The sequence below is a fragment of the Lepidochelys kempii genome, chromosome 7 (genome assembly GCF_965140265.1).
Source record: "Lepidochelys kempii isolate rLepKem1 chromosome 7, rLepKem1.hap2, whole genome shotgun sequence".
Lineage (NCBI taxonomy): Eukaryota > Metazoa > Chordata > Testudines > Cheloniidae > Lepidochelys > Lepidochelys kempii.
In genome coordinates, this window is record NC_133262.1 from 53,974,487 (window position 1) to 53,991,059 (window position 16,573).

The 16,573-nt window shown below is 46.3% G+C and overlaps 1 protein-coding gene across 23 annotated transcripts in view; it reads right to left on the reverse strand.

The window, feature by feature from the left end:
• USP54 (ubiquitin specific peptidase 54) overlaps nt 1-16,573 on the reverse strand; it is a 278,081-nt gene that overhangs the window by 49,805 nt on the left and 211,703 nt on the right. For all 23 annotated transcript variants that reach the window (XM_073352837.1, XM_073352836.1, XM_073352834.1 and 20 more), the window contains 2 exons: nt 6,001-6,232; nt 3,089-3,228 (listed from right to left, as the gene is read on the reverse strand). In XM_073352837.1, coding sequence (XP_073208938.1) covers nt 3,089-3,228; nt 6,001-6,232 — 372 coding nt within the window. The remainder of the gene's footprint in view (nt 1-3,088; nt 3,229-6,000; nt 6,233-16,573) is intronic.

Sequence of the window (16,573 nt, forward strand, 5' to 3'; positions counted from 1 at the left end):
ATCCAAGGCTATCTGGAGGGAGCCCCTTGCCACCGCCTTGCCCTCTTCCCAGATCATGGCAAACTCCTGGCCAAGGTCCTGCGGCAAGGCTTCCCTAAACTTGTTGAGGGAGTCCCAGACATTAAAGTTATACCTTCCCAACAAGGCCTGGTAGTTGGACACATGGAACTGGAGACTGGCCATTGAATAAGTTTTCCCTCCAAAGAGGTCCAGTCTCTTGGCATCCTTATTCTTAGGTGTGGCACTCGCCTGACCTTGCCTGTCTCTTTCGTTGGCCGCAGATACAACCAGCAACCCAGAGGGCAGGTGTGTATAAAGAATTTCAAACCCCATAGGGGGAACAGAATATTTCTTTTCTGCCCACTTGGAGGGAGGCGGAATAGATTAGGGGGTTTGTCTTAGCAATCTTGAGAACCCCTTCACGGACCAGCAACACAACCTGTGCTGGGGTTGCAGCTGATAGCACGTCAAAGGGGGTGTCCGACTGCTTTGCCAGCTCCTCAGCCTCCAGTTTCAGGTTGGAAGCCACCCTCTTGAGCAGGGTCTGGCACTCCTTAAAGTCATCGGGAGGGCTGGCGTGGGAGGGGTCTGCCTCCTCCTTGTCCCGTGACAAAAAGGATGAAGGCAACATTGGGGGAGAGGCTGGGGCACTTTCCCCCACTGGGGATGGCTCCCGCGGCATTGGCACCTGCTCTTTCAATCCTGTGATGGAGTCTGTGCTGTGTTCCGAGCACAGTACCAGCGGTGCAGGGAGTCGCTTGTCTGAAGCAGCTAGGGAGGGGAGGAGTGGTGTGAATAAGGAACTGGCATCATCGGTACGCGCCATGGGTTCCAACAAGACCACTGAGCAGGTCAGTGGCCCAGCTGCCATGCAGCCACCACAGGTGCTGTGCTGGTCTCCAGAGCCGAGGGTGATCGGTGCTTCCTTGGTGAGGGGCTAAATTCCTGCTCCAAATCAGATCAATCACCTTCCGGGGACCAGGGTGGGGGTGTGGAGTCTTGTATGTGGTGGCTCATTTTTCAGTGCAGGGGACTGGTGCCTGGAAGATTACAACCAACACCTTTCCCAAGAACGGCGCCAAGGACTGGTGCCGAGCGGTCCTGCACTGGCAGATACCAAAGCGTTAAGGGATGTCTAGGGGATGGGGACCTGGGCCGGGGCGTTCACTGGCAGGAGGCGTGCCGTGCCAGGAATACGGAGACCGGTGCCTTGAACTGGGTGATCCACACCTCGTTGGTGGAGACCGCAAACGTGGTGCTCGGAATCTGGGCCATTCTGTTCTATTAATTTATTACATTTTGAATGTATTTCCTCTTAAATTGCACAGGGTTTTTTTTGCACTGGTTTTGTTACTCAATAAAATTATATTTTTGGAAAATAATTCATCTTTATTAATTCCTACCATACGCTGTAGAATGTCTAACAGTTCTGAAAGCACCCAACTGTTCTTGTACAGTGTGACACAACTCATAAGATCAGTGACAAAGTATGATAATCATAAGGGAGAATAAGACCAATGAGAGGGATATAACTAACATTAGAAAATAGCAAAATTATGAGATAATATGCAAGGAAATTTTGGAACATGAATTTGGTTTCTGTTAAATTATACTTTTGAAAGGTGGAACCGAGCAAATCTGGATTTAAACATGTTTTGAACATAATTAAGAAGAGTTGGAAGTATGTTCTAACCCACTGCTCAGAGCTGAGAGTTTCTATACCACCTTGCCACCAGTAGGTCCTGAATTTCTACTGATAAATACTGATGTCAGCTGTGTTTATCATCATTCAAACCCTCAGAGCTCAGGACTGACATAAGTGTGATGCAGGTCAGGGCTATTGTGATCAGTAAAAGGATCTACTTTTCTAGAAGATCAATTTCCCTCCATTTCAGTTATCTGAAATATACTTAAAAATGGAATCTTGTAACAAAATAAATGAGCGAAACCAAGGTCTAAATGTTATAATCTTCTAAGGATATGACATTTTACTTTGACACTTTCTTTGTCAAAAGGAATATATCCCTCCTCCCATGTTGATTCCCAAAAGGCAGCTGTTTCTGCAGTACATCTTGTTCACTTGCAAGCTGGTAGCAGAGTGCACACTTCAATGTAAATTTAGCAAGACTGCTGGACCAACCCCTTATCCCTCCCAAAGCTATTTAGTTTCTATTTGTCTCCTCTCCATCAGTGTCCGAAGTAGAAATGTTGCAGTATTACTTTGAGCTCCCTTGAAGCACAGCCTTGTCCTTGGATCCATTGACCCAAGAAGCAATCAATGGTACAAGAAGGGAGTCATTTGATGAAGTAACCCTCTCCTAACGTGGTGCACAAACCATAACCCTTCTTACTGTGTTTTTAATTCTCAACCGAGGCTATGCAAAGTTAGCGAGATCCTTAGCTTTAGTATATAAAAGGAATACCTACCTAGATATTCTTTTCATCTGCTTATGCAGCTAGATCAAAAAGGGATATAAAAACTATGTGCCAGGAGTCTTCCAATGCAACCAATCAACAACCCCCTATAGACACAAAAGTCTTGTTTTCAGAAGCTATCTTTTTCCCACCCTTGAACTCTAGAATCAATATCTGCTCAGGAATCTTGCACTCCAAAGGACAAGTATCCCTAGGAAAGTTGAGCCTTTGTCCAATTACCTTAAATTATCTCCTACCTTTTTTATTTATTTTTCCTATCTCCTTTTTATTTCTGAGAAGTTTGGTTCTAGATGCTGTTGCAAGCTTGCTTCTTAACAAGAGATAACAATCCTCTATCTGCACAGTTGGGTGGATGAAATTATAGGAGGAGGAAGGAGAAGTATTTCCTCTGGTGTATTAGTATACAGTTGCCAGAGGAAGGATACCAAGCAAGATGAATAAAAGATATGTTGCCACAGACTCATGGTGATACTGACTGGTAATGTTGTAAACCAGAACTGTAGCCAAAAGTTGTACCAGATTCCTGAGTCTTTTTCCCTTTCTTGCATCTGCCTCCACTGTGAAGGCAAAAATATCCACGGAATAAGTAATTACCTCAATATATTTTATACTCCATGATTGTGGATATTTGGGGTTTGAAAACGTAGCTTACCATTCCCAACAGAGTTCTGGCTGCTTGTCCAACCACCAGTCGATGAAGCAGATTCCACTTCTAAGATGCTGCTACTGTGTGACTTTGGGATATTACGCCAGGCAGGAACCAACCCACCAGCTCGCTTCATATGAGAATCCCTTGAAGAAGACGAGAGAAAACCAATGGATTAACATCTGGCCAATATTTTCAGGGGATGGAGAGGTGTAGGGTACTGGAGAGAAGGACTAGACAGCCCTACATTTTTCCAATCTGGCAGTAACATTTCATCTTCACCTTACTTTCACACAGTCTCAAAAGAGAAGGCAAAAGGATTCTATGGGAAAATCCTGGGGGGGGGGAGCATCCATTTCTTCTCAATAAATGATATTTTCTAAAGATTTTATGCTTTGACATAGGAATCTGGGCTCTCTTTCTCGGTCCCCAAGTGTAAGAATTATCTCCCTTATTCCCAAACAAACCAAAAACTATAACCTCCAGTCATGCATTTTCTGCAAGAAGGATTATAAAAACTGCATCAAAACTTCCAAACACCAGTTCCTCTTGATTTTGGCACTAAATCCCCTTATTGTATAAAATAGTAAAAAGAGCTCTCAAAAGGAATGATGGCGAATGTGGCTCCCTGCAGAACATGGCTTTCATAAAATAGCAACTGCAGCTATGTCACAATCTGCCCTTTTCTACAAGTATCACTGTATAGATCTTCATTCCTGGAAACTATGGAGCTGCAAGGAATTTCTCTACTGAAGATGACACTGGTTCCTTAGGAGACCCTAAGCAAGTAATACATGCCAAAAGCATTCTCTGGAGAGTTAACTGTTCAGAACAGATTTTTAAGATCTACACAAACAACAACTCTTTTGTAAAACCATGAGTGTGATCTCCTTTTACAGTAGTCACAGGCACCAGAGATGAAGATTGAAAGGTATATTTATTTATTAGGGCTGTCAAGAGATTAAAAAAATAATCATGATTAATTGCACCGTTAAATAATAATAGAACACCATTTATTTAAATATTTTTGGATGTTTTCTACTATGTCAAACTTTAGAGCCTACAAGTCCAATCAGTCCTACTTCTTGTTCAGCCAATCACTCAAACAGGTTTGTTTACATTTGCAGAAGATAATGCTGCCTGCTACTTGTTTACAATGTCACCTGAAAGTGAGAAAAGGTATTTGCATGGCACCGTTGTAGCCGGCGCTGCAAGATATTTACATGCCAGATGCGCTCAAGATTATGTCCCTTGATGCTTCAACCACCATTCCAGAGGATGTGCGCCCATGCTGACAGGTTCTGCTCGATAACAATCCAAAGCAATGCAGACTGACGCATGTTCATTTTCATAATCTGAATCAGATGCCACCTGCAGAAGGCTGATTTTCTTTTTTGGTGGTTCGGATTCTGTAGTTTCCGCATCGGAGTGTTGCTCTTTTAAAACTTCTGAAAGCATTCTCCCTACCTCGTCCCACTCAGATTTTGGAAGGCACCTTCAGATTCTTAAATCTTGGGTCGAGTGCTGTAGCTATCTTTAGAAATTTCACATTGGTATCTTCTTTGAATTTTGTCAAATTTGCAGTAAAAGTGTTCTTAAAATGAATATGTGCTGGGTCATCATCCGAGACTGCTATAACATGAAATATATGGCAGAATGAGGGTAAAACAGAGCAGGAGACATACAATTCTTCCCCAAGGAGTTCAGTCACAAATTTAATTAACACATTTTTTAATGAGCGTCATCAGCATGGAAGCATGTCCTCTGGAACAATGGCCACAGCACGAAGAGGCAAATGAATCTTTAGCACATCTGGCATGTAAATATCTTGCAACGCCAGCTACAACAGTGTCATACAAACACCTGTTCTCACTTTCAGGTGACATTGTAAATAAGAAGCGGGCAGCATTACCTCCCATAAATGTAAACAAATTTGTTTGTCTGAGCAATTGGCTGAACAAGAAATAGGACTGAGTGGAATTGTAGGCTCTAAAGTTTTACATGGTTTTGTTTTTGAGTGCAGTTATGTAACAAAAAAAAAATCTACATTTGTAAGTTGCACTTTTATGATAAAGAGATTGCACAACAGTACTTGTATGAGGTGAACTGAAAAATATTTCTTTTATCATTTTATAGTGCAAATATTTGTAATAAAAATAATATAAAGTGTGCACTGTGCACTTTGTATACTGTGATGTAACTGAAATTGATAAATTTGAAAATTTAGAAAAACATCCAAAAATATTTAATAAATTTCAATTGGTATTCTATTGTTTAACAGTGCGATTAATTGCAATTAATTTTTTTTTAGTTAATTGTGTGAGTTAACTGCGGTTAATTGACAGCCCTGTTATTTATGCATGCTATGTATTCTAAACCACTCAGGAGGCCCCAATAAAGTCCTCAAGCAGACATGGTCTCATGTCAGTCCATTAACACTACAAATGCTCCAGATTAGAGCCTGACACAGGGATTCTCACTGTCGGACAGTAATTTAACTGAGACAAAGATAACAGGGCAGTTTAACTCTTGACATGGAAAGCACAGTGACAGACATCTTCTAAATTTAAAACAAACTGTCTCCATCCTGCAACTTCAGTTTTTGACAGAGCCTAAGGACAGAGCTCTGTATTTACATCCATTTTCTTAATCCCAATTCCCGTAGTTGGTCATTCCTCTCAATCATGAACCGTACAAATGAATGACCATCCAAACAGGGAAGACTGTCATGGCACAACATATCCAGCTTCCTATTTCCCATAATCTACCTGCATCACAGTCTACAAGAACTGCTGGCTGGGACTGAATGTCAATACTTAAGTTTCTTATTATAGAACTACAGTTTAGTTCTCAGAGGTTCTGGTGTTCAGGGCCATAAGAGAAGCAAAAGTCCAAGAGTGCACTTTATTAAAATCTACCTGTGGGTGCTTGAGCTCTCAGACAAGGGCATGTCCAGACTGACTGGGCTGTTGCTGTTGCGTTCACTGCTTTCATAGCCAGATTCCATCCTTTGGATCAGACGAGGATGCTGATCCATCAGGTGCTGGGTGCCCCGACCTCGACCCCAGTGCTTATACCTGATGTTTAGTTGGTTTGGCCTTATTCCTTGAGTTGCTGGTTCCTTCAGCTCATCCTCTGCAAATTCCTTGGCTGTCAAGAGAAAAGAATATGGGATGGCAGAAGTGTAAGGTTTAATTCCATCAAGTTACCTGCTAGTATTCTGGATTCTGAACCACGTTTAAACCAAATGAGCTGCTTCTGTGTTCAGGGATCAAATTGACCAGATAATTTCAAAAAGCCTCGACAATATCTTTATAGCATCTCTAAAAACATGAAGTAATTTCCAGAGGAGCAAGAGAAATGAAGCTTTAGACTCATGCAGATTCTCCCCAAACTGACTTCTTTTTAAATACCTGCCAGTTAGTGGAACCTGCTTCATCCAAAGGAAAACAAAATCTATGAGCCAGGAGTTCGAGTCATCTCTGTTAGGGTGAATATAGAAAAGGCCAGAAAGAGGGATATATTTCAATAGAGAAAGGGAAAGAGAAGATTAGCCACCTTGTGCAGTAATTGAGGTTCTTCAAGATGGTTGTCTCCGTGGGTGCTCCACTTTAGGTGTCTTGACGCCCTGTGCTTGTAATCGGAGATTTGTGGTAGCAGTGCCCGGTTGGGCTGCGCACATGCCGTAGCCGTCTCACACTGCTCCAAGTGGTTACATAGCGGTGTGCAGCCAACCATGCCCATGTTCCCTCTCTACCCCAGAGAATCTATGTGAAACTTTGAAGTAGAGGGAAGGAGGGTGGGTAGTGGAGCACCCATAGGGATACTAATCTTAAAGAACCTCAGTTACTGCACCAGGTGAGTAACCTCTTCTTCTTCAAATTGGAGGATTGGGCCGAAAGAAATCTAATGAGGTTCAACAAGGACAAGTGCAGAGTCCTGCACTTAGGAAGGAAGAATCCCATGCACCGCTACAGGCTGGGGACGGACTGGCTAAGCACCAGTTCTGCAGAAAAGGACCTGGGGATTACAGTGGATGAGAAACTGGATATGAGTCAGCAGTGTGCCCTCGTTGCCAAGAAGGCTAACGGCATATTGGACTGCATTAGTAGGAGCATTGCCAGCAGATTGAGGGAAGTGATTATTCTCCTTTATTTGGCACTGGTGAGGCCACATCTGGAGTACTGTGTCCAGTTTTGGGCCCCCCACTACAGAAAGGATGTGGACAAATTGGAGAAAGTCCAGCGGAGGGCAACGAAAATGATTAGGGGGCTGGGGCACATGACTTATGAGGAGAGGCTGAGGGAACTGCGCTTGTTTAGGCTGCAGAAGAGAAGAGTGAGGTGGGATTTGACAGCAGCCTTCAACTACCTGAAGGGGGGTTCCAAAGAGGATGGAGGTCAGCTGTTCTCAGTGGTGGCAGATGACAGAACAAGGAGCAATGGTCTCAAGTTGCAGTGGGGGAGGTCTAGGTTGGATAGTAGGAAACACTATTTCACTAGGAGGGTGGTGGAGCACTGGACTGGGTTACCTAGGGATGTGGTGGAATCTCCATCCTTCGAGGTTTTTAAGGCCCAGGTTGACAAAGCCCTGGCTGGGATGATTTAGTTGGTGTTGGTCCTGCTTTGAGCAGGTGGTTGGACTAGATGACCTCCTGAGGTCTCATCCAACCCTAATCTTCTATGATTCTTCAAGGAATGCCCCTGTGGGTGCTCCACTTTAGGTTACTATTGAGCAGTGCCCCTCAGTGGAGGGGAGGGGCTTTGGAGTTGGGTTATTGATAACACCATGAGCCCAAAGTGAGCATCTGATGCTGATTGTTGCTCTATAGCATAATGTTTAGTAAATGTATGGACTAATGTTCAGTTTGCTGCTCTACAAATGTCAGTGATAGGAACATTATTGAGAAAGGCCGCGGATGTTGCATGTGCTCTGGTGCTTTAGGAGCACAGTTGAATATATCCTGATATCCATTTGCATAGTTGCTGTTTGGAGATGGTTTGACTCATTGAGTGTTTTGTTATGGAAACTAATAGTCTTAGTGATTTTCTAAATGTTTTTGTTCTTTCAGTGTAGAAAGCTCATGCTCTGTGAACATCCAATGTGCTGAGTGAGGCCTCCCTCCTGTCCACATGTGGCTTTGGATAAAACTCAGGTAAGAATATAGGCTGTTTCAAATGAAAGGGGGAGGAGACTTTGGTTTCTCTTGGGTTGGAACCTGGGATGTAGTTGTAGGATTACTTTATCTTTAAAGAATATTGTATAAGGTGAGTATACCATTATGGCACCTAATTGTCCCACTCTGGTGGATGTGATGGCAATGAGAAAAGCCACCTTCATGGACAAAACAAAAAGCAGGTTGTAAGGGGTTCAAATGGCTTTCCCATGAGTCTGTGTAGAACAAGGTTGAGGTCCCACACGGGTGTAGGATTTCTTATTGTGGGATAAGTGTTTTCAATGCCTTTAAGGAAACATTTAATTGTCAGGTGAGTGAATATAGTGACCACATCCACATTGTCATGAAAGGAGGAAATAGCAGCCATGTGTACTCTAATGGACCTTGTGGATAGCACAGATTTTTTTAAGACTTTGTATATTGTCCAGAATCCTCGAGAGGGGGGGACAATTGTGGTAAGATCTGTTTATCCAGGTGCAGAATCATTTCCACTTATGGACATACGTCTTTCTCGTACTTGGTCTCTGATTGTTCAGTAACAGATCTTTTACTTCCTCAGAACAGGCCTCCTCGACCCCAGTCAGCCAGGGAGTATCCAGGCCTTGAGATGGAGTACTGTGAGGTTGGGATGTCCTGCATCTTGTGATACAAGATGAGGTACTAAGGGAAGGGTTCAAGGTGGTTTCACCACCATCTGAAGCTGGTATGGGAACCACGTTTGTCTGGGCCATGCAGCTGCAATAAGAATTACCTGGATTTGCCCTGTTTGATCTTGTGAATTACACAGTTTAGGAGTGGGGTTGGAAGAAATGCATACATCAGTGGTGCCGCTTAGGGATTATTGTCCCAATCCTGCCCTGGAGCAATATTGTGGGCACTTGACGTTCTGAGCTGTGGCAAATAGATCTTTGGTGGGGAACCCCTATAGTTTGAATATGGATTTGAGAATTCCGGGATCCATCTCCCACTCATGGGTTTGTGAGAAGTCTCCGCTTACTACATATGTTGTTGTATTCTGACATCCCGGAAGATAGAATGCCAATATCTCTATGTTGTTGTGATGTACCAATTCCAAAATCATATTGCCTCTGTACATAGGGAGTATGATCATGCTCCCCCTTGGCGGTTCATGTAAAACATGCTTTCTATATTGTCTGTGAGGATCTTGATGACATTGTTCTTGATTAGAGAGAGAAAGTGGTCACATGCATTTCGGATTGCCTTTAGCTCCAATAAGTTTATGTGCAGGTTGGCATCCGCTGGGGACCAGTGGCCTTGGAACATATTGTTTAGTAAGGCCTGGTCTACACTTACTCAACAATATGTTCCAAGTCCGTGTGTGTGTAATCAATCTAAGTTATGCAACTTCAGCTAAGTGAATAACGTAGCTGAAGTCGACATACTTAGATCTACTTACCGTGGTGTCTTCACTGTGGTAAGTTGATGGCTGATGCTCTCCTGTTGACTCCGTCTGCCCCTGTCGCCCTGGTGGAGTACTGGAGTCGACGGAAGAGCACTCAGCGGTTGATTTATCGCATCTAGACAAATCAACCCCTGCTAGATCGATTGCTGCCTGTTGATCCAGCAGGTAATGTAGACAAGGCCTAAGTGTGCCCCCGAACCTATTAGGGAAGCGTCTGTCGTGATTGCCATGGTTGGAGTTCTTTGTTGGAAAGGGACTCCTGAACAGATGTTCTTAGGTTGTGTCCACCATGTTAGAGAGTCTTTTACTCTGTGTGGCATTGTAAGGCATCTCTTGAGAGAGTGCGGCATATACACTGTTCGAAGCCAGGCCTGCAAGCATCTCATGTAGCGTGTGGCAAGTTTGACAACAAACATTGTTGCTGACATATACCCTAAGAGTTGTAATCATGGGTGTTTGTAGGCTGTCTATCACCACTGAAATTAGATTGACAAGAGTGAGAAAAAGTTGCTGGGGTAGCACTGCTGTTGCTGTTAGACAGTTGAGACGGGCTCCTATGAATTCCAACTTTTGGACAGGAACCAGTGTGGACTTTTGTGCATTTATTTGCAACCCTAGGTTTGTGAAAACCTACTCTGTTTCTTTTTGTTTGCAGGTACTTAACGCCCAGGGTTTTTAAGGTTGCCCTTGAGTCTTTTAGGGTGCGTAATGACATATTGGTTTTGCCTGCAAATAGTTTCTGACCCTCAAAGGGTAAGTCCTTGACTGTTGCCTGAACCTCCCTTGGGAACCCGGAGAGGTGGAGCCAAGATGCACAATTCATGACCACAGATATGATAGATCATGCTGCTGCGTGTGCAGAGTCAAGGGAGGCCTGTAGGGCCCTAGCGATGAGAGACCCTTTGGAAATGTTAGCCTTGTACTATTCTTTTTTGTCACTGGGTAAATTTTTCAATAAATTCTGACATTTTGGAGAACAGATTGTGTGTATATTTAGCCAGTAGGGCCGCATAATTGGCAATGCGGAACAGAAGTGTAGCTGAGGAATAGGCTTTCCATCCAAAAAGGTCCAGCCTTTTCCAATCCTTATCATACGGGGTCATTCGGGACTGCTGTTGTTTCCCCCTTTGGTTGACTGCCTCCACTACTAAGGAGTTTGGTGTAGGGTGTGTAAGTAGAAACTCATCCCTTTTTGCTGGCACATAATATTTTTTGTCAAACCTCTTACATGAGGGTGGTGCTGTAGCAGGTATTTTTGCAGGCTCCATGATTGCATCATTAATTGGCAGGGCTATCTATGCCGCTTGGTATGTCTGGAATATTTCAGTGAGTTTTTGTTGGGCTTCTGGTAGCTGTTCTAATGAAATGTCTAGGGATTCAGCTACCCTTTTGAAGAGGTCCTGAAAGGATTTTAAGTCATCCCCCATAGTGGGATGGTGTGGCATTATGGTTTTGTCCATTGACGATGATAGAAGTGAGTAGGCGGCAAAGTGTCATGTTCAGCTGTGTCCTCGTATGTTCCTCAGTCTCTTCCTCTTGTCTTTCTGAAGGAGCTGGGACAGTTGGTGAAGGGGATCGTGCTGCTCTGGACCTGGGTAAGTTAAGGGGTCTGCAGTGTTGGGCCCTATACATTACCCATGGATCCCAGTATGACCAGTTAGGTGGGAATGTTATGGGGGACGGTGCCCAGGGGTGACCATACCATTCTTGCATGTCTGTAGGTGGTTGGTGATGAGATGGTCCAGGCTTGGGTGAGGAGTGGCAAGGAGTGTATATTAATGCATCATCCTCTTCTTCCTCATCACTGGAGATAGGAGGGGCTGAGATGCAGGGAATGGTCAATTGGCTTGGTTCCGATCTGGCTGGGGTACCCTCGGTACTGAGTAAAGGACATTCAGGCGTTGAAGCCACTGTCAAGTCTGCACGCCTCAGGAACTGCTGCAGAACTGTGACGCTCAGTGCCAGAGATGGCATTGTGAACGACCCAGGAGTATGAATTGAAGCTGCTGGTGCTGAGGATTTAGAGCTATACAGCATAGGTACAGCAGGTGGCGCCATTGTACTGCTCAGTGCCAACGTTTTCTTCAGCTCCATGGGTACCGAGCTGGAAGGTTTCACTTTTCTGTGTGAACCTACATTTGAGCTTGCCCGCATAGGGTCTTTAGCTCTTTAGGAACTCTCGGTGCTGGACGGCCCCAGTGCCACACGGTCCAGCATGCTCCGTGCCGTCTGTACCCGGGCAGATTTTTCCATTGGAGATCGTTTTCTTTTAGGTGATTCTTGGTGTGGGGATGTCTGCGACCGCTTTTTGGTAGCTTTTCTTGGAACGGGTGCCTTGCCAGCCGTTGTTGGAGCAGAACCCGTCAGGCGGCTGCTGGCGACCGTTAATCAGGCAGTGTCCAGGATTCGGGGCTTGAGGCTGGCCTGAGGGATTTCTCCATCATGAGGAGCTTCAGTTGGAGATCCCTGACTTTTCTTGCCCTAGCTGACAGCTTTCTGCAGTGTGGGCACTTTTGAGTAACGTGTGTCTCGCCGAGGCAGTGGACAAACTGTGTGTGGTCGTCAGAGACCGTTATGGAGTGTCTGCAATTCAGGTAGTGTTTAAAGCCAGGTGAGCTTGGCATACCTGAGAGAATTGGTCTCTTAGAAGAAAAAACAGGGATAAACCTTGTTTGAAACTATAGCGGTGTACCTGTTGGAGAGACAGGGTAAGGTAAAAAGGAAAAAATAATTTTTTTGAATGAAGAAATAAAAAATTATAGTAGGGCAAGGGAATAAGGTAGCTAACTACAACTAAGTAACTACAACTGTTACCTACCTTTCGTAACTGTTGTTCTTTGAGATGTGTTGTTCATTCCATTCTAGGTGAGGGACACCCATGTGTGTGGACGTCAGAGATTTTTGCCTTAGCAGTATCCATAGGGCCAGCTGTGGCACCCTCAGGAGTGGCGCTCCCATACGGTGGTATATCAGGTGCCGCCGACCCTATGCCCTCTCAGTTCCTTCTTGCCGACAACTCCAACAGAGGGGCAGGAGGGCAGGTAATGGAATGGACATGAGCAACACATCTTGAAGAACAACAGTTACGCAAGGTAGGTAACCGTTTTTCCTTTTCGAGTGCTTGCTCATGTTGATTCCATTGTAGGTGACTCACAAACAGTACCAATGGAGGCGGGCTCGGAGTTCATGGTCTTGCAGCTTGCAGCACTGCTCTGCCAAAGCCAGTGTCATCCCGAGCTTGCTGTGTAAATGCATAATGAGATGTGGACAGATGACCAGGTTTCTTGGATTGGCACCTGTTCCAGGAAGGCTGCTGATTACGCCTGCACCCTAGTCGAGTAAGCCGTCAAGATCGCTGGTGGGGGCACCTTTGTCAATTCATAACCGTAGTGGATGCAGGCTGTGATCCACAACGATATTCTCTGGGCAGACACTGGGCAACCTTTCATCCTGTCTGCGACAGCAGCGAACAACTGCGTTGATTTATGGAACAGCTTCGTTCTATCTGTGTAGAAGGCCAGCACCCATCTGACATCTAGGATATGCAGCCTGCGTTTGTCATCCGTCGCATGAGGCTTGGGACAGAAGACCGGTAAGTAAACATCTTGACCAGTATGAAACTGGGAAACAACCTTGGGCAGAAAAGCTGGGTGTGGCGCAACTGGACCTTGTCCTTGTAGAAGACCGTATATGGCAGCTCAGAGGCAAGCGCCCTGATCTCGGACACCCTGTGGGCTGGTTATAGCAACCAAGAAAGAAACCTTCCAGGAGAGAAGCAGGAGGGAGCAGGAAGCCAAGAGTTCGAAGGGAGGACCCAAGAGTCTTTACAGCAAAATATTCAGGTCCCAAGGGGTAACCGGGTCCCAGACATGTGAGTAGAGGTGCACCAGATCTTTCAAGAGCCGCACTGTCATAGGACGGGCAAAGACTGTCCTGCCTTGAAACAGAGGGTTAAACATCGAAATAGCCGCCAGGTGAACCTTGACCAAAGAGAGTGACAGGCCCTGAAGCTTAAGGTGCAGCAGATAGTCTAGGATGTCCTGCAGTGGGGCCTCTTCTGCCCCATTGTGTCGATCTGAGGCCCAACACGTGAACCGCATCAACTTTGCCAAGTAGTAGCCTGGGAGAAAGTTTTCTGCTGCCCAGCAGGACCTGTTGGACACCAGCAGAGCATGCCCATTCATCCATACTTAGCCACACAGTAGCCAAGCTGTCAAGTGCAGAGCCGACAGTTCAGATGACACAGAACATGATCCTGGAACAGCAAGTCCGGCTGAAGAGGCAGCTGCAGCAGGGTGGCTGCCAAAAGACTCAGCAGCATGCCGAACCAGTGTTGGTGAGGCCATGCTCGGGCTATGAGGATGACGCTCGCTCTGTCTTGCTTCACCTTTAGCAGGACCTTGTGAATCAATGGTACTGGCAGAAAGGTACATTAGCATTCCCGACCATGGAATCAAGAAAGCATCTGACAGGGAGCCTTTGTCCCTGCCCTGCAGAGAACAGAACACATGGCACTTTCTGTTCTGCCTGGATGAGAACAGGTCCACCTGGGGAGTCCCCCACCTGTGGAAGATCAGGCTGACCACCTCTGGATGGAGTGACTATTTGTGGCGAGATGAGAAGGTCCTGCTGAGGCAATCTGCCAAGACATTCTTGGTTCCAGGCAAGTGGGTGGCTACCAGATGAATGGCATGCTGCACACAAAAGTCCCAGAAGAGGAGCGCCTCCTGACACAGGGCTGAAGACCTGGCACTGCTTTGCCTCTTGATGTAATACATCGTGGCAGTATTGTCTGTGAGGACCTGCACCACCTTGCCTTTTAAGTGGGGGTAAGAAAGCCTGACAGACCAGGTGAACAGCTCTGAGCTCCCTTACATTGATATGAAGGGCTAGGTCATGTTGAAACCAGTGGTCCTGGTTGCTGAGCTCACCCAAGTGGGCTCCCCAGCCCAGATCCGATGCGTCTGAAAACAGGGTAAGTGATGGGGAACCCCTTGTAGCACTGACTTGGGATCCAGCCACCAGCCCAGGGACGAAAGGATGTCATTCAGCACCGTAATCACTCGGTTCAGGGTGTGCCTGCTGGGGACTTAGATCGAGGCCCGCCATGCTTGCAGAGGCTGTAGATGAAGTCTAGCATGGCTGACCACGTACATGCATGTGGCCATTTGGCCCATCAGTTGCAGGCAGGTGTGGGCTGTGGTGAGCGAGTGGCTCATCATGTGGGAGATCAGGTCTGACATGGCCCGAAAACACGCTTCCGGAAGGAAGACCTTGGCCGGCATGGAGTCGAGAACCACTCCAATAAACTCTGTGTGTTGAACTGGTGTTAACATGGACTTTTCTGTGTTTATCAACAGGCCGAGGTCACGGCAGGTGAAACGCACCAGCTCGAGGCTCCTCTGCACCTGCCCCAGAGACCTGATCTTGAGGAGCCAGTCCTCGAAATATAGGAAAATCTGGACCCCTTGACATCTCAGGTAAGCCGCTGCTGGCACCACACACTTTGTGAACACCCTGGGTGCCGAGGACGGGCCAAAGAGTAGCACTGTGAACTGGAAATGGCACCTGGCCACTATAAAACACAGGAAATACCTGTGACCCAGCAATATGGAGACATGAAAGTAAGTGTCCTTTAAGTTGAGAGCGGCGTACCAGTCTCCTCAATCCAGGGAGGGGATGATGGAGGCCAGGGATACCATGCGGAACTTCAACTTCTTGAGGTGATGCAGGTCCAGGATGAGTCTTAGGCCGCCCTTTTGCCTTCAGGATTAGGAAGTAATGGGAGCAGAATATTCTTCCTTCCATGTCCTGAGGAACCTCCTCCACAGCCCCCAGGCACAAGAGCTTTTTGACTTCCTGACTGAGGAGTTGCTTGTGAGAGGGTCCCTGAAGAGGGATGGGGAAGAGCATGGGTGGGAGGGAGGGGGAGCTGTACATTGCAGGGTATAGCCCCAAGATGATATATCCAGGATCCAGTGGTCTGAGGTTACCTACAACAAGCCAAATGGTAGGGGCAGAGATGGTCAAGGAAGAGATGGGGAGGATCCAGGTAGCTGACTGAGGCATCACTCGAGTGCACCCTCAAAATTAGCACTTTTGGCCCCCTACATGTTTGGCGGGCCCAGGTTATGCAAGTGAGCCGGAGGAAAAAGGGCACTGATGGCTAAAACTAGTGTCTCTTCTCCTTGCAGAGCCCTGATGGGGCTGCCAGGATCTTGGCAGTGGAGGAGGCCAGAATGGCTTATGAGCAGACAGCGGTGTGCACATGCCCAACAAGCAAAGAGTGGCTCTGTGTCCTTCAACCCATGCAGCCTGGCATCCGTCTGCTCAGAGAAGAGACCAACCCTGTGGAAAGGAAGGTCCTGAATCGAGGTCTGCATCTTCTGGGAGAGGCCAGCTGTTTGGAGCCAGGAGCTGCGCTGCATAACCACTGCCAACATGCCTAACCGATCCGCTGAGTCCGGCATATCCCATGCCATTTGCAGGGAGCATCTGGCCACCACGGTGCCCTCCATCACCAAGGTGCCGAACTCCTGGACCAAATCCTGCAAGAGGGATTCTTGGAACTTTCTGAGACGATCCCAGAAATTAAAGTTATATCTGCCCAACAGGGCTTGATGATTTGCCACCCAAAATTGTAAGCTGGCAATTGAATAAATTTTTCTCCCAAAGAGATCGAGACTTTTGGCCTCTTTGTTCTTGTGAGTCGAGGCGGTATGACTGTGCTTGTCCTCATTGGCCGCAGACAAAACCAACAAGCCCGGGGGTGGGTGGGTATAAATGTATTCAAACCCTCTGGCTGGAACAAAGTACTTTTTTTCAGCCTTTCTGGAGGTGGGAGGAATGGAAGAGGGGGTTTGTCATAGGGCCTTGGCGACCTTAAGAACCT